General features: G+C 37.8%; 1 protein-coding gene across 1 annotated transcript; it reads left to right on the forward strand.

Annotated features, from left to right (window-relative positions):
- The first annotated feature begins 773 nt into the window (after window positions 1-773).
- On the forward strand, window positions 774-19,518 carry fam117aa (family with sequence similarity 117 member Aa). The gene is made up of 8 exons (XM_079620033.1): window positions 774-1,342; window positions 5,029-5,177; window positions 13,951-14,046; window positions 14,498-14,617; window positions 15,561-15,677; window positions 15,759-15,885; window positions 16,181-16,331; window positions 17,533-19,518. The coding sequence occupies exons 1-8, from the start codon at window positions 1,222-1,224 to the stop codon at window positions 17,798-17,800; spliced, it is 1,149 nt and encodes a 382-aa protein (XP_079476159.1). The 5' UTR covers window positions 774-1,221; the 3' UTR covers window positions 17,801-19,518.
- Window positions 19,519-19,647: the final 129 nt, after the last annotated feature.

Below are 19,647 nucleotides of genomic sequence, written 5' to 3' on the forward strand. Positions count from 1 at the left end.
TCCCTTCATAATTGGTAAAGTTTTAACTCATCTTGTATCGATCCACTTTTGTTCAGTGCTAACTTACACCTCTGATTGGCCATTGCGTTCAAGAAATCAACTGATATGTTTGTGATTGGCTACATTGCTCAACACGGCAACACAAGTTGTAAAAAGAAACCGATGATGTTCTCCAGAGCGCCATATGCTATTATTATGGGAATAAATTATCCTAGACCAGCAGATATGGGCAGCTTGGCGGGGGCTTAAGTTATGTCTAATCAAAAATCCTTTTTGCTTCAATAAACCTATTTTCTTTCAGTTAGCAAGGAGATCTGTTAACCTACCTCAAGTTGTCTTTGTTTTTTTATTTATTTATTTTACCAATAATATAAGACATTTATTTACACATTGAATTTCTGAATTGCTTCTCACTGCAGAGCCCAAATTACGTCTAGCTCCCCCTCTCTTGACGTAAAGGCTTCGAGTTAGACCTAACCCAGCTCCAACTCCGTGGACCTAATGGGTGGAGTTGTGTTTAGCGATAGGGTTATGGTAGGATTGGGGTGTGGTTTAACCGTCTAGCTCCACCCACTACGTCCAGCGAGGGGAACTTGACGTCAAGCTCCACCCATTGGTTCTGCAGTGAGTAGCCTCTCCTCTCTCACTGCTGGAGGTAGAACTCTGAAAAATATTAATCCTAATGAAGTGGGCGGGGAGAGTCGACTTAGAGACACACCCCTAATAGATCGATGCTTCCAACGACCAATAAGGTGTGAGTAGTATTTCTCAGCAGCCAATCAGAGTGGAAACATGTGTTTAGACGCTGTGCAGTGCTCTAAACCCCACACGAGCGTGTAGGTTGGCTGTTGTCAGATTTTGCACTGAAGAAGAATTGGCAGCAGCCCATACAATGTAGTTCTGCTCCTCAACTATACGTTTACTAGGCCAAGTGGGATAAACCGTTTAGGACGGTGCATAAAAGTTTATGTTTTTTCACACAGAAAAATAACGGATTTTGTGTAAGTAATTAGTTTAGAAAAACTTCACTATCATCACAAAAGAAAGTAGCTGACTAGCTAGCGAGGGTGCTAAATTAAAATATTTCCATAAAAACTTTCTTTTTTGACGGCTAAGTTGGACGAAAACCTTTGCTGGAGTATCAGCTTTGGGTAAACGCGGAGGTTTGCGAGATTCGTGAACTCTTGAAATACTTTTTAAAGCACCAAAGCGCCTGTGGGAATGTCGTGTCGGAGTGGAGTGGCCCGGGTGGGTAATCAAGGACTGCAGCCCCTCCGAGCCACGGTCCCGTTTCAGCTGCAGAACCGAACAGCACCGCGCGGCTGCAAAGACACCAAAACAGGTAAAAATACACTCGAACACACTTTATAAATCTACCCTGTTTATTTAGTTATATTCCCTAGTGTCCTATCCTCTCTAACTCTGCTCCTTTGGTAGGTAAGTAGCCTATAAAAGTAACGATAACAATAATAACGTGAATGGATAATCTGCAGAGGTCTTGTGGTTTAGTTGCTCTTTCTTGGCTTCAGTGCAACAGTGTTCAAGAAGTTTCTCAGTGCACTGAACGACCCCCCACCTTATTCCCTACATGTTTTTTAGCCAAGATGGTCACAAAGCCTATGGCATGGGCTTGAATAAACAAAGCAGGTCTGTCGTATAAAGACACTTTTGATGTCTATTTTGGATGTTATTGTTTGCCTGCAATATTTTATAAACTCTGATCACTGTTTTGGCATGTTCGGCGCATAAACAGTGTGTGTGTCCAGTTCTCAGGAGGTCTGTTTTTCTTCACCTTAAATATCTGCAGTCAGCATCAGGAAAAACAAATTACAACTGTCACATTCCTGTGATCTGCTGTTACACACCTGGATGTCAAATTTGGAAACGATTCTTGCTTTGTTTTGTGTTGCTCAAGCATTTGACTAAATGCAGTTGAATTGTAGCTTTAGTATCATATATCAGTGTCTTCAAACTTTTTCAGGCCCTCTTGGTGGATAGAGAAAACTAAAGGAGCAAGGACTCCCAGTTACATTTTGTGTAAAATTGAGTGTTGCATATTAAACCTGGCCTATAATAACACGCATTCTGTACAATATTAATGCATTTACATGGTTTATGATGGTTACTTTTAAAATAATTTAATTGACAGAGGTGTATACTTTTTTTTTTTTTCAATTTAAAGTAGATTTTAGATTTTAATGTAATAAATAGTTTTTTAACCTATTGGATTGGTTGAATTAACTTTTTTTTCTCACCAAAATTAGTTTAAGTAGTTCAGCAACAATTGTTAGACCAATGTTGAAGATCTGGGTCTTATATGATTGCATGCTATATTGAACAAAAGGTCTATGTTTTTAGTAAACTTTGGTCTTAGTGTGACATTTTTCGTAGGTGTCAGGCTGTCTCAGGTATTTTACATCAACATTTCATCAACTAGGTGAGAATACTTTGAAAGGCTTGTCTTTAGTTTTAGGACAATGTGTGAATCACAAAGGGTCTTTGATTCTGAGTGCAACAATATCTTCACAATGCACAAGGCTTGCGGAGAGGAGTAGGCCTTACACACAACAATCTACAGACCGAGATAGAATGACCAAAATAACTTCTTTTTTTATTGTTACCAAGGCGGTAAACAACAAATCCCTCTCGTCTCTTAGCACTCGTGCTCTTGCTTATTGAGCCATGTGCGCTAGCCAACACAGTACGAGGCAAAAAGCTCCACAGATTTCCGCAGAACTGGAACACCAGTCATTCAAGAAGTTCTACACACTCCCTCCTCATAGCTTGTGTGTTCATTAAATGTTTAGCAATTCTTTTAGCTACCAATGGAAGTAAAATTTTCTCAGCTTGAATTCCTTTGTGCAAAATTCAGAAGTTTTCCCCAGAAAATCTGTGCTGAATAAGCGGGGTGAATAAAGTCAGATTGTTTTCTTCTTGGTCTGTTCATGTGTAATCTGTTTATTAAAGTAAATATGTTCTTAAGCTTCTTTAACCATCACTGAATTTAGCACAACATCATGGCATGTGTTTATATGCTTTGGGTGCACAAAGGAGCATAAGCGTTGGGCAGAGGTTGTGTTCATAGTGTTAGGATGTTCGGCGTAAATTTTGTCCATATGCCAGTATGTGTATTTTTGTATCCTGCCCACTATGCTTGAAGGGTATGATTTTAAGCTATGCGGCTCATTGGCCGCGTTCATCCATGTGCAGCCTCATCGAGAAAACACAAACGCATGTAACCTGTCAAGAACATGTCCAAGTCATGTTTAAACCCAAACCCCAAATATATAGATTTATATTTGAAATATTTATACATTACGGTAGAATTTTTCTGGACTGCCTTTAATTTGTTGGTTTAAAATTGTATGCCTTAAATCCAGGTGGATTATGGTAATTCGAATAATTTTTTGTAATGAAAACAAGTCACATTGTATGTATATATGTGACACTTTACAATAAGGTTTTATGACTTAACATTAGTTAACTACTTTAGTGAACTAAGAATGAACAATACAACATGTATTAATCTTAGGTAATGTTAATTTCAACATTTACTAATACATTATTAAAATCTAATGCACTGTGAACTTACATGAACAAACAATGTGCAGCTGTATTTTTATTAACATTATCAAAGATGAACAAGTACTGTAACAAATGTATTGCTCATTGTTAGTTCATGTTAGTTAATAAAAGAATAACTAATGTTCACAAATGAGACCTTATTGTCAAGTAACACACACACACACACACACACACACACACACACACACACACACACACACACACACACACACACACACGTATATGTATCAAACATATATATATAGGTATTACATTACTTTATTTGCCAAAAAAGAGGTTTCATTTTATTTATGCAAATGTATGTTCTTGTGTCGTGAGATTCACTTACACATATATTCTTGCACAATATCAGACAAACCATACATAGACCTCAAACCTTACAATGTCACAATCTTCTGCAGTCACCCAACCTGCTTTATTCCACACCCTCAAACTTCGTGACAAAATGCACTCTGTAAAAGACAAGTAGCCTATGCCTTGTTTAACACCCATGAGTAAACTTCCACCTTCTGAAGTCTCCCGAAGCCACTGCAAAGACCCCAGGGGCTGGGAGAGGTGAATGGATTAAGGAAGGACCTGACAAGGTCGGAGATCAGGTGTACCATTATTAGTTTCTATGACATGATCAATGCACAGAAGAAAACGATCTGGTGTACATGTGAAAATGATCCTCTGGAGTATTTCGGGCAGGAGCCTAATAACAACCTTGTCTACAGTGTGTTGGTGAAGCAAGCACCAGGATGTTCAGCATCCGTTACGACAACAGCGTCTATTTATAATGAGTCTTTCATGCTGGGAATGTGTCTCAGTGTGATTTACAAGTGGCTGAAATGCCAGCTCATGGGAAAAATGTGAAAGGATTATTATTAAACGCAAACAAACATCATCAGAAACACATTTAATGTCAGAGCTGTGGCACAGCTGCTGGCTGATCTCATTCTCCTCCTTTCTGGCTATTTATGGAAATTCAGGCTTTAGTGAATCAGTTTTTCCGTTAAAATTTACCTTTTGTCAGTCAACTGATTTTAAAATGATGTTGTGACATTAAAATGATGTTGTGATACTGTTTTTGTGACATTTTCAGACTTTTTGCTTTCATTTCTCATTACCGTAATGCAAAGATAGTATATCTATCTAGTATATTTTATTTTATACATTTAAAATAAAATGTTAAATTCTGTTTTATGTTGAAATGTTGTACCTTTTGACAGTGCAATTAAATTAATCCAAAAGAAGTTTGCTTCTAGCTTATTGTTCACATTACAAAAGGTCGGTCTCAATAAGTTGCATTGTGGGAGACCGTATTCCATGCAATGTGCTTTTTTTAAAATTGTTGAATTATATATATATGCGTTTCTTTTTATATATATATATATATATAAAAAGAAACGCATCTCACTGTTTTCATTCTCTCGCTCTGTGTCCCCTGTCCTGTCTGTGTAGCCGAGTGCAAGACGAAGGGCCGCCCGCCGAAGCCAACCTTGCGACGGACATTGTCTCTGGACACTTTGGTGGGACCGTACCTGCAGGGCAGCTGGCCTAGGGAACCAGAGTGTCAGCCCGTTACCTGCGTCAATGACAAGGCCACACAGGTGAGAACCTCTGGTTTGGGAGGACTATTCCTTTAACCCAGTGATATTAATAGCAAACAAAGAAGGTCCTGTCTGACCATGTGCAGTGAAGTCTTTACTACTCAGTGGGGAGTAAAACAAACCGTTGGTTAGATCTGCGCTATGTGATAAAACAACTGTACATAGTTCTGTATGTGTAACACTTTTGTTGTTTGCAAAGTATTTCTTAAATGGCCGTGGCATGGCGTGTTTGTATAAGAAAGCTGAAGTCACACGGTTGCTAGTGAAAGATCTTGGCTTTGGGGAGAAAGAGTTTGGCTGGTAGTGGAAGGAGTTTAGGAAAACCCAACTGGGAACGGCAGCCATATTGTTTTTTTCCAAATGGTTTCCATATGGGTTCCTGGAGCACTGCTCCAACATGCCTGCTGGGGTCGGCCATATTCAGTCAGACACAAAAGTTGAACGTCTCTCTGCTGGGGCTGTTCATTTTGATTTTATTTGGTTACGGTTTGATTCTAATTCGATTCAATTTCAGTTGTTTAGATTTTGATTCATATGAACATACTCTAATGATCAAAAGTTTGGGGTCAGTAAAAAAAAAAAAAAAATATAGCTGCAAGCAGCGATTACGGGCCCAAGCCGGTGGCACCGCCACCCCGGTGCCTTTAGTTGCACTAAAGGCACCAGGGTGGAGGTGCCACCGGCTTGGGCCCTCCATCGCTGCTTGCAGCTATATTTATTTATATATATATATATATATATATATATATATATATATATATATATATATATAAAAAACCGCCACCCCGGTGCCTTTAGGGTTCTTGTGCACAACGGGCAATAACGTATCTCCGCTTTAGAGCTTGCATCAGTGTGGGTTCTGCAAAAGTGCGCATCGAGGGCGTGAGCACCGTTCTGAAAACTAAAATGAAAAATTAGACACCCTACAGTTTCATGGACTTAACGGACACATGAAATCAGCAGCCATTGTAAGTACACAAGACCAAAAATTCATATGAAGTGTGGTATATATTAATTTTTTTAAGGGACAAGACAGATCATTTGACTTGCCTGACCTGATTAGAACAGTGAAAAAATAAAAAAAATAAAAATGGGTTGTGCAAAAAGGCGCATTTTTTGCTAGATTTTTAAAAAAGTTTAAATATATCAAAACAGAAAGATTTTTTTACATTTAAAAGCGTGCAATGAAAAACAGGAATAGGGGAGGGGAATGACCGACAGAGACAGATAACTATTGAAAATATTTTACTAAAAAAATAACATCCTAACTTTGACAGAAAGTAGTCTTTGATAATGTTTAAATATACATAAAAATGCAGCATTGAATTAATTGAAATTAGTGTACTTTAAAACACTTGTTTAAAAGAAAAAACACATTTATACATAGTATAAAACACTAGATGGCACAATATACCTATTTTTAATAGTCTTTCTGCCCCCCTCCCCACACAGACAAACACAGGAGGGGCTGTCTGTGTGTGTGGCTGCGATGTCAAGATTGCAGTGTGTGTGTGTGTGTGTGTGTGTGTGTGTATACGAGGATCGATCGAAAAACATACTCCGTCATTTTGTTCATACAGGACATCATTCAAACTGCAAAGTGTTTCCTTATATTTGTGTGCACTTGCAATAAAACACAACATTGTGCTTTTGTTAAAGGTCCCATGACATGGGGTTATTATATTATTTTATCATGTTTCCTGGGTTGCCCTTATAATGTTAGTATGTTTTTTAAATCAAAAATAGTCATAATTTAGAAATAAAAGGCATTTTTCCTAGCCCAGTTTTAGCCTCTGATTTGAACGCTCTGTTTGAAGGGGCGTGTCTGTGTGAGACTTCGGTGTAACCGGCCACTGCTGTGATTGGCTGACATGCTTGCATATGAAATAGCTACTTATTACATGTGAAACTCTCTCGAATACTTTTACTACAGTTATTATACGTTTTTACTATTACAGCTATCGAGATTAACAAATCGTCAGAAGTTTTTAAAGTATTTAGATCTATTCCCATCACATAAAATGTTGCCGTGATGAGCATTGCGCAAGCAGATGACAGTCTGTTGTTGATCGCGAGAATGAAGATCTTATCATTGCAACGCAGTTTCTGCACTCTCTCTAATGCTTTCACCAATGCAAACACGATGATGTAAATACAGTAAGAGCTTCATGTGCAGTGTAACGTGCGTCATTGATTTCATAACGAGTTTGGCAAGTGTCCAGATAAACTCCATCGCGCTGTGTCCATGAGAAAATGAGCTAGGAAGTAGAAACGCGTGCGCGCGATTCCTACAAACATTGTTCCTCGATCGCTTTATGTTTATAAGTTAATTTATTCACAATTTAAATACGATTATTTTCATCCTACTAAAAGAAACGATGTGAAGTTGATATTTTAGTCACTGGCTTGACTTACTGAGGCATAAACAGCAGTATTGAACGATTTGTCTGAACTTGAACAATTACACATCATTGGTAACGTTAGCTCGATCGATTTATTTGCAGACGTTCGTCGAGGCCAGCTCTGTATTATTGGCCCAAGTTGAGGAAACAGTCGTCGGTGAAATGTTTGCCGCAGACATGCAAAACTTTGGGGAGTTGTGTCGGCGCATTTCCAGAGAAAATGAAATGAATCCACTGGTTCTTGCTTGGATGAAGGAACTAAAAAAAGGCTTCGGTGTTCATTTGTACATCCAATTATTGAGCCATTATTATGCTTCGCTCGCTCAAAAGCCATGATATCTCCCGTGGACAAACTAAAATCGCGCACGCGTTCCTACTTCCTAGCTCATTTTCTCATGGACTGGAAATATTCTCTGGGCGGGCAAAGCAGAGAAAGGGGAGGTAACATTTCCTCCGTATGACGTCATACGGAGGAGATTCAAGATCAGCCCGATTGAGCTTCCACTTTTTCAAAGGCAGAGAAAGAGAGCAAAAGCTTGATTTACACCGATTGAAATTTCTAGAAATTTGGGGACCATATAAAGGCTAGGGGAACTCATATTAATGTTAAAAAACCTCAAAAAGTGAAAATTTCATGTCATGGGACCTTTAAACTATAAACTCTTGTCAAACTGTAACATACAAATGTCACCCAACCAAAATCACACACACACACACAACAATGTTGACTATTTTTGTTCTGTTTCAGCAGCGAAAATAGTTAAACAAAGATCACAGCAGAACCATCGCGCATCTCACAGTGTTTTTTCATTAGTGAATGATTCCGCATTTTGAAAGAATCGCTTGACTCAAAGATTCAATGATCAATCCATAAAGATCTGTGTCATTCATGAATGATTCAGTCGTTCGAACGAATGAATCAATGACTCGCTCATTAAGACGGTCGTGTTTTTTCATTAGTGAATGATTCCGCATTCTGAAAGAATCGCTTGACTCAAAGATTCAATGATCAATCCATAAAGATCTGTGTCATTCATGAATGACTCAGTCGTTCGAACGACTCGTTTGAACGAATGAATCAATGACTCGCTCATTAAGACGGTCGCCTGGCGACACCTATAGGAGGTTTAGTGTTATGTTTAAAAGTAGCCTTTCATTCTTTGCAACGATCGTTAATTAACTTATATTTAAAACAATCTTAAAACATTATTTAATTGCATTGTTATTTTTCAGTGTAAAATATTTAATTTGATCAGCCACAGGGTAGGCTAACAGTCCTATAGTGTCTTATTATTCTAAATAATTTAATTTATTGATCAAATTTAGAAATTAAAAATGAACTATGAAGCATACATTTAATAAGAGTAGGGTGTGACTAGGTGTAGATATTACAATATACAGATATTCAAATATAGTGGGCACTAGCCTATTAAAACCTGAATGTGTCCGCTTAATAAATCGTGAGCTGAATGAGTCGCAGCAAACATCAGCACAAGGAGTCCAATTTCATTAATCATGGGTGAAAAGCTGACTGAAAAGATTAAGAATAATAGGCTATTGAACACGCAATTCAAGCAATCCCATCCCCGAAATGGCGCTATGTTTAAAATTAAACTAAATGCTCATGGCTGCACGGGCAATAACGCGTTCACGGCGAGGAACGAGCAGAACAGAGTGAATGTTTTTAGTTCATTCCTACTGGACGTCCAGTACTACTTTGGCTTTTAAGTTAGCGATTTCAAAGCCCCCGCTTTAATTGCACATCGATTAACCGGTAGGAAAATATTCTAACAGTCACTATTTATATAGATACAATATACAATGGGCCTACCCGATTTTGACCACAAGAGGGCAGTATTGCCCTATGTATGACTTATTTTTTGACTTAAAAAGTGCATTCTGGCTGTTTTTTAACTTATACATAATTCTTAAATTGAAATAAAAGAACAAAATGGGTTTAGTTCTGATATTTGTATACTTTTATATAGAAATAAATGGTGTATAATAATTTTTTTAGAAGATATGAGGCTTTTAGTGTTTCCTTTTTTGGACATTACTTTAATCCCTCGCCATAGCAAAACCGTTTGAGATATTTAATATCCGTTCACAATTTAGCATCTTTAATGTATTTTCATCATGTTGAAAAAGTTTGGTGTGAATAAAATAAACCACCGCTAAAAACTCGGAGTCTAAAATATACCAAAACTCACATTCAAACCAAAATATCTGACTTCTTGTTGGTCGGAGCTAATGACTGTAAATTAGAAAGTTGTCCGGATCGAAGAGAAGAATATACGTACCGAGTTTGGTTACTGTAGGTAAAACTAATACCCCATTTTTGACTAAAGGTGGCGCTACTGAGCCCCTTACCACGCCCGTTTCTGAAACTTCGCACATGTCTATTACACAATAAATGTCAAATGCATGTTGAGTTTCATGCAATTTGAAGCATGTTAAGAGCCTCAAATGCATCCAAAAAGAATATAAAAGTTTAAAGCGTTGCCATGGCGACAGTATTAAAGATGACAATAATCCTTTCACAGGTCTACATCTGTCGTGTGTTTACGTTATACAGATGAAGTTTGAAGCAAATCGGGTAAAAATAAGAGGGTGAATTCAAAGCATTTTGAAAGTGACACACTTCCTGCTGCCAGTTGGTGGCGCTATAACTTTGACTCACAATAGTCACATCCATGTGATCGGCCTCTTACAACGAACACACTGCTGAAGTTTCATCAAGATCAATTAATGTATGAGGATGTTATAACACACTTCCTGTTTCCAATATTCGCCATAAATTCGTTTCCTCGCCACGGCCAAACCGTTCGAGATATCAAAAATCCCCTCGCAATTTAGCATCCTCCATGTCTTGACTTCATGCACACCGAGTTTCGTGGTCATCCGATGAATTCTCTAGGACAAGTGTTTCAAATGCCAGAACATGCGTTTCCATACAGCCCATAATAGCCGACTTCCTGTTGGACTGGCGTAAAACTTAGAGCACGAAAGTTGTTCGGCCCGATGAGATCTATACGTGTACCGAGTTTCATATTATTACATGCAAGCGTGTTTGAGATATGGACATGTTTTTGAATCCCATTCCAGGGGGCGCTGGCGAGCCCCCCTGCCACGCCCGGGTCCCAGCTTCAGTCGGGCCCTAATGGCCGCGGGTTCTGACATTTGTGCAAAGTTTCAAGAGTTTTTGAGCACGTTAAGGCCCCCAAAAGTGCCCAAAAGGTAGTAATATAATAATAATAAAGAAGAAGAATAAATAATAATCCCATGGAAAACAATAGGGCCTTCGCCTTTTCAAGGCTTGGGCCCTAAAAATGAATACCTTTATTCAGCATTGACATCAAAATTGACAGTAACAACTTTTATTATGTTACTTTAAGAGCTGTTTATTTTAACTTCCTATTCATCATTGAATCTTGAGAGCAACACAACTAAATAATAAATGTAACTAATGTTTCTTGAGCATCAATTCAGGATATTAGAATGATTTCTGAAGGATTGTGTGACAGTAATGATGCTGAAAAATACCACCATTAGGAATAAATTACATTTTAAAATATATTCATATAGAAAACAATTATTTTAAATTGAAATAATGTTTCACAATATTACTTCTTCTTTTTTTTTTACAGATTACTGTTTTTGTTCAAATAAATGCATATGAGAGCTCTTTTAATGTTAGTGTATTTTAGTTATAATATCCATTTTGCTTACATATAAAATAAAGAAATTCTGTCTTTCTAAATTCTGCAAATTATATAGTGAAATAGGGCTACATTAATGGTTAAACTGATAATACAGATTATTTTTCTCAATGTATACCGGTAATCACAATTAGTAATCATGATTGTTATTTATTTTTACAGTTAATCAGAATTATTGCACTTTCATCTAAGCACAAATTTAAGAGATTCATGGTTTATTTGACCTCTTCTAGTTTCCTGATTTATTATTTTTAGTCAAATTATATATAAACCATACAAATTCACACAATCTCTACATTATAAAAACTTGTAAAACAAGAAGCCTCTATCAATAGATATTTAAAAAAAATATATATTCACCTTTCCTCAACCCCTATATTACTTCCAATACAGTTCCTCACTGAGAATGTTTATTCGCAGAGTTAGTCACAGCAAGCAGCACAAGCGTCCTTGTAAACAAACTCAAATTGGCTGTTTGACACTTTCGTTTGAGCAGAACATTGCAACGGTGATCATACACCAACATACATGTTTGCCGGTGTTTTCAGATCATCAGCATGTTGTCTCAATAGAGAGAGAGAGAGAGCACGTACACATGGTTGCCAGTTTGGGAAGATTAAGTAAAACACTGGCCAAAAAAATTATCTATTTACCTAAGAGAAAAGCTCAGATTGGGTTATTTAAACTCTTGACACCTGGCAACACCAAGCATGAAAGCTTGTGGAGGCTTATCAATGCAAGATTTGACATTTGTGGTATGAAAAAAAAAACTTTCAGGATGAACAACCAGTGAGCAAATATCTTAACGATTATGATTAATTAATCGTGAGAAGCATTAATCGCGATCATGATTAAAACGATGTATCATGCATCCCTACAGTGAAGACTTATTTGGACAGATAACTCATCTTTTTGGACTATTTAAAATAAAAACCATCTCTAGGAGTCATTTGTTTTTGAAACTGCATAGCAACACCCTGGCAACCATCCTACAAAGATTTAGAAACGTACTTGTATTTCTAAAACTAGAGATATTTCTAACACTTTGCGTAAGACCACCGCATTGCTTTGCTGCTTTCTGAAAGTCCGTTTGGATGGTCGTCGCTTCCTTCATAGATGCTGCGTCCAGTCTGGCTGTCTCTCTCAGCAGGTGATCTGCTAGGCTTGCACTGATAACCGGTCACCCAAAAAAAGGTTTTGTTTAACATGACCTTCATAGTGACCGTCCCCCTCAACCCCTGCCACACACACACACACACACACACACACACACACACACACACACACACACACACACACACACACACACACACACACACACACACACACACACACACACACACACACACACACACACACACACACACACACACAATGCACAAGCAGATGCACACCCTATTTTCATATATTCACTTTGTTTCATTGACGAACAAATGCAGCTCACTTTTTAGTGTACTTGCAACAGTTAACAATGGTACAGCCTTAAGACACACTCGACTCTGCCCAACCCCCGATCCGAACGCCCACTTGAGTGCAGACGGGGACTTCTGAAACTTTAGCCAGCATCTAGCGTGCTGTGCATACAGACCCTCAAACTTAATGTCCGTTTATAGGCGTAATCCCACGGCAGCCTGGTGTGGGCGGGCAGACAAGCGGGTGTCCAGGCAGAAAGGAATCAGGGCTGAATTTAAATTTAAATCGACTCGCATCCCTGCCCCCGCTCAGCCATGTGAAACCTCCAGCCACTGAGCGGACGTGCTTAGTTCTGATCTCGGACCCTGGGGGCCGGAGGTGATGACATGTTTTAATATGTATGGGTTACTCCAACTGCGTGTTGTGACATTAGCATCCCAACCGCACAATATATTGGTGACCTCTGACAGACACAGGAAGAGAGGGACCTGACATAGGAGGAGGACACTTTTTTTGGGTTACGTTAGGCTCTGAGATGGAGCTAAGTGATTGGGTCACTTGGAGAAAAATCGATCAGTGTTCGGCGATATAGTGTGCACTAGGTGGGCTCTTCTTCCCAGAGTCAGCAGGATATCATGACGGTATGCACGTGTCTGTCTGTATGAGTGCACTTGAGTACAAACACGTTTGTTTTTTTCTTCCACATCTATGAAATGTGGTGCAGCGGAGTCGTGGTTTCTATCATGCACGTCTCCGCACAGCTGTGTGTTGGGCGTATGTGTTTGTTCCAGGTGTGTCACATATTCTGTCCCGTATTCAAATACACTTAGTGAGGCGCGGAAGCAGCTTTCAGTTCCATTTGTGAAATACAGAAAAACATGTCAACACTTGGTGAATGGTGTGCACCACTCTGAGGAACGGATGCTTTCGCTCGAACTGGTGCATGAAAGAACAGAATCGCTTTGCATTGTGTTTGTCTCCGTTATAAAAGAGGGTGTGTTATAAGCTGTCTTGTGTTCAGTGGAAAGGTCTGGAATACTTTATGCAAAGACTCAGGGTGTTTAGGATTGTTGGTATTCAGGGAAGGGAGGTTCACTTTTGATTATCCTGAATGAGCTGAAGCTTTTTTTTTATGTCTCGATGAGAAACCATTGTTGGCGTGAGTATTTGAAAATCAGTAACTTTAAAATTAAAACACTTTGAAAGTCAAATGAACGCTTGCTTTCTCTCTTTTCTTAGACTCCCAGTTCCTGGATAGAGGAGACACGGGGGCGGAGAGGGGGCGGTGGTCACAAGCGCTCGGCATCATGGGGTAGCGCTGAACACCTTCGAGAGGTAAGTACTTGATGTTGGGTGGAAAATGTTTTTTGCTGTTTGAGACAAAAAGAAAGAAGAACTGTCCGTTGGCCTGCATTCATTGGTAGCTGCGATATTCTGTTAAATTTGCCCTTCCAGTCTCTATAAAATTATTTTAATAAGTCCTTATACAGTAAAAAAAAAAAAAAAAAAAAAATAATTAAAAGAGATGAAGTACCATTTTATTTGTATCCAAATATTGTCAATATGTCATGATAAAATAATATATAAACAGTTTAAAATGAACTAGTGAAAAAGTGAAATACACACTTGGTAAGTAAGATTTTTGTAAAATGTTTTTGAAAGAAGTCTCTTATGCTCACCAAGGCTGCATTTATTTCTTTTTAGCAGTAGTCATAGAAGTTAGCTTTCACCTCTCTTCTGTACGTTATAAGTTTACATCTGATACATCATGTTTCTCTACTCTCAGGTTGCTAAACTTCGACAGTCCTTACAAAAACGCTCCAGACATGCACCTCCTGCCATGGACTGTGACCACACTCAACAACACATACACAACAGCCAAACACACACACCTGGAAGTACACAGGTAAACATGAATGTACACACAAACCTGAACAATTTCAGAATGTATATCTAGTACCGGTACAGCTCGTTCACAGTAGTGACATCAACGGAACAGTTAAGGGCATTTATAAAGGTTGTGCTTGTTTATGAGCTGTGATTATGAGCTAAGCCTCTCAAATAGGCCCACATCTCACTAGCAACAGAGATTTAAAAACAGAGCAGCTTTACTTAGATGGTGTCAGTGAGCTGCAGCCATTGATATCACACACACACACACACACACACACACACACACACACACACACACACACACACACACACACACACACACACACACACACACACACACACACACAGCTGGTTATGTTATGTAGCAGTGGCTCTCTTTGTACAGTAGAATGTTTAAATAGAGGTGACAATATGCACACATCTGTTTGCATGTATGTTTATTATATTACACGTACATACAGGTTAATCTAATGTGTTCAGGTTACGCTTAACCACAAAACCAAAATAATATATATACTATATATATATGTATATGTATATGTATATATATATATATATATATATATATATATATATATATATATATATATATATATATATATATATATATATATATATATATTATTTTGGTTTAACCACAAAACCAAAATAATATATATATATACTGTGTGTATGTGTATATATATATATATAATTTTGGTTTTGTTTGTGGTTAAGCGTAACCTGAACACATATATATGTGTATGTATGTGGTCAATTGGTTAAGAAAAATTAACGAATGAATCGCACAATTCTTAATTTTAGGTTGAAATAAGACCAGACATTTTTCTTTCACACCAGAACCCCAACACATGTAACATTTTTATTTTATTTTTGTAAACTTTGTCACTTGTAGACATTTTGGTTTATAGGTCTCTCTGATTGTCGTGTGTGTGTGTGTGTGTGTGTGTGTACAGACGATGCCTCTCATTCCACTGAGCCGGTTGGCCCCCAGACTGAGACGCAGTGTGGAAGGACTGAACCTGGAGCTGGAGGGAGTCTTTGTGTCTGAAACCGCAAAGGAACAGCACAAAGTCAGTGTGTGTTTGTATGTACTTGTATTTCTAAACTACAATTTCAGCTCAAAATCATCTGTAACCACTGTGTGTTTTTAGATCCTCGATGTACCAGATGGTCACAGAGCCCCCGTCCCAGCTCAGAGGTACAGCAGCGCTTCACAGAGTGACCCTTCTCCTGCCCAGCTGTCCCCATCAAACTCTCCCTGCACCATCACAGATGCCGGTCAGTCACTCTCATTGGTTGATTCAACAAGCGACGTGTCCAGTAGTAAATGTTATATCCAATATAAATAGGTCTATTTTTGCCATTTTAATGTTCCATTTGAAATTGAAGACGGAACGCATACATCCCTATACATCCCCTCTATGAAGGATGTATGCGTTCATAGACTAACAATTAAAAAATAGTACAAACTAAACCTGTTTTAGTGATGCCATTCATATTTTATCAACACATGACAGTAAGTCTGTGTAAAATTGTAATATGTTACATGTTTCTCTGTCTATGTGTTGTTTAGATATGATTGTGTGCGGGCCGCTCTGTCCGCATTCCTCTCCTCCTTGTATGTCTGAGCCGCCGTCCTCATCTCCTCGTCCCAACAAGACGTACGTGTTTCAGAGAGAACCTCCAGAGGGCTGCGAGAGAGTACGTGTGTCCGAAGAGGCCATGTAAGTTCAGCGCAAACACACACTTCTGCATGTGTTCAAAAACATGAACTAGGCATATCAATTGAGCACATTAATATAGTGTTAGTGATAATCCTAACACTACTGTCTGTGTGTGTACGTAATAGAGCAGTTTAGAACAACGATTAACTTACCTGTACAATAAACTGTGTAAAACGTGCATTCACGTGATCAATTTTGAGCATCCAGATGGCATAATCAATCAAACATCTTGTGGAGGGCTCTCTATTTATTTGTCATTTTACAATGACACAAACAGAGCGTAAAAGTGGACTTTAAAGATTTCTTATCCTGTTGTGCCCTCTATAGGCCATGAATGATCAGCGACTAGTCTGTTCAACCCCTTATCTGGGTAGAATATTAAATTAACATTTATTAAATCAGGGTCCTTGCGGGTGCTTAAAGTCTTAAATTCAGTTGTATCAAATTTAATGGCATAAGAAGTCATAAATACCTTAAACTGTAAAAGAAAAGTAATAATTTCAAGAGTTCTTAAATTTGGAGACCGAAAACATGAATCGCGATATGGCTTAATGTGTTAATCTTTTAAAATGCGGCACTGTTGCGCGTTCTACTGGCTCGTGCTTTCTGAGCAGTTCACAATCAGTGAATATCGCGCATTTATGACAAGCGATTGCTTATTGATCTACTGTTGATGAATTAACGTGGTTTACCTTCTGGTTTTATCATACCTGCAAATTCGTCACATTTCTGAAGCAGCTGCATATTATATTTCTGCTGTTCCATGAGCTCCACCTACTGTCAGAGAGGGAAATTGCAATGCCATACAGCCTGTGGATGATCGAAAAGAAGCTAATGTACTGATTCCAAAAATCTAAACAATTACGATAAGTTATATTTTAATAATTTAAAATATAATGATTTATAATTTGACTCATTAAAAAAAAAAAATGTTTAAAGGCTGAAATGTGAGTTCTATCATTTTATAACACTTTTTGTTTTATAACCTGTAACTGTAGTTGTTTAAATCATGTTATGGTTTGGATGTTATTATAGCTGTACCCAGTTCATACGGTATTAAGTTTATTTGTGCATAGTAAAAAAAAAAAAGTCTTAAAGCCTTAAATTGGATTTTAAAAACCCTGAAGATACTCTGTTAATCAATCTGCATATCATGCAGTTAATTTCATTAAACCAATCATTTGACGTCAATTCTTTTCAGCCTTGCCTGTCATGGAAATGCCCCTCTTCAGCCTTCCTGCCCTGACCCCAACAAGGTGAATTTCACGCCTCACGGTGGCTCCGCCTTCTGCCCTGTCAGTCTCCTGAAGCCCCTCCTCCCTTCAATGGACCTGTTATTCCGTGGCCTGTCTGTTTCCCCCGTCACTGGCTGTTCGGCTCAAAGTGCCGCCCCCTGCCAGACACCGGGACATGGTGTGGGTGGTTATTTGAGCGGCGCCCTCCCAGACCCTACCGCCACCTCTCTGTGAATGGGGGACATACACTGCAAAAAGAAAGAAAAACAAAAGAATGCTGCGCCTTTGTTCCTAGCATCAGAGACTTGGGACATTAAAGCGTCTCAGAGAGAAGTAGCTTTTCTAGAAGCAGCTCATGCCATCCACCCGGTAAATGATTTGTTTTGATCGGCACAGAGATTAAAAAAATCATGATGGAAGAATGAAATGGACAACTTTTCGTCCACTATAGTGGACTCTCTCCAATGTGATTTGCCGGCGACCTTTTGACCTGAGGACACTCCACTTGGCACTTGTGATCATTTTGTTTAACGTTATTATAGCAATTACCTATTGGTATGTTTCCTCTAATTTCTATAAAACTATATTGATGACTATTCATCATATGTATAAGAATATATTTTTTAGCTCTGTCAGAATAGAAAATGGTCATTTTGAACATTCATTATAATATTTTGTCTATCGTACAGACTATCAAACATATGTGTTTCAAGCCTGACCCTCTCCATGATGATTTTACAGAGCTGTGGATGAGTTTCGTAATACAGCATTTACAGATAACACGAAAGAGACACTAAGAGAGTCTCTCATCAGCTGTTCATTGTAGTGGCATTTCATCTTGACAACTGATGTTTCAGGTGTTTTGTTTGTTTTAAATATGCTCTAACATGTCTATTTAGTAGTTAAGAATGTATGCATTTAGACATCATTAAGATGAGCTCTGAACTGTAAGCGTTCAATGAATGTCAACAAATGTTCAGAGAGAGTAAAAGGGTGAATCTTACAAAGCTTCTCAAGAAAATGTCCCGGTCATATGTTACTACCTCCAAAAAGAAATAATTTTTTTTTTTTTTTTTTTTTTTTTGCATTGTGTCATATTTTTTAAGGATAATTGCATTTGTTACTGTATTAAAGTAAAAATAAAAATTAAACAAATGTACATATAAAATAGGTCCTAAAATATACTTTAATTATTATTAATAATATTATTTTAATTTTTTTGTTTGGATTGAAATATGATAGGGATATTTTCTTTATGGATTCTTTGAGATTCACAGAACCTGTTTAACTGTGTTTACAGTTGTAATTTAATAAGGGAAAGAAGGCAGAGGCCATTATTCTGTTGTTTAATCCGAGGTCTTCATGAATAGTGGGCAGTTCACATGTAAATTCAGACAAGAATACCGACAGGACCCCATTAAGGGTTTATTTGGCTACACACTTGATTAGTATGCTATATGTTTTACTGAATTTCACTTCAGACTTGACTACTATTCTTACCACAGTGGTCATATTGTACAGTTCATTGAGCACCAAGCTGGTTATACAAACACTTTACACAGGACACAAGCAAATTTGCCGCATTCAGGTTCAATCTGTGCACATCATAAGGAACGAAACTTCCAGCAAATTATTGTTTGCTGACACTGCACTGTTATTATCCCTTTTTTTTTAAGTTTTTTTTTTTTTTTTTTTTACATGGATTGTGTGTCTCAGTATTGGCATCATCCATTCAGTTTAAGTTATCGCTCGTTACCTTGTTCTTTAAGGGTGCTGTTTTAATAATATTGTTCTCAGATTGTTACTGTTATTGTTATTTTGTTGAGTACAGTACCACAAATCTTTTTGTCGCATATATTGTACATTTATGTTACTCAGTTTTGGCTGCCATAAATGAGAAACGAACTCAAAGAAATAAGTGTGTACTGTTTTGTATAAAAACTTTATGCATTCTTGAGCATACATTTTTACAATTATTAAATTTTAATATACATTTATGTGTTTGCATTAAAATGTAATACCAGTTGATTATAGAATAAAATGTGTAGTTAATCTAATATTTTCATGAATGAGACGTACAC

This window comes from Phoxinus phoxinus, assembly GCF_949152265.1.
Source record: "Phoxinus phoxinus genome assembly, chromosome: 1".
NCBI lineage: Eukaryota > Metazoa > Chordata > Actinopteri > Cypriniformes > Leuciscidae > Phoxinus > Phoxinus phoxinus.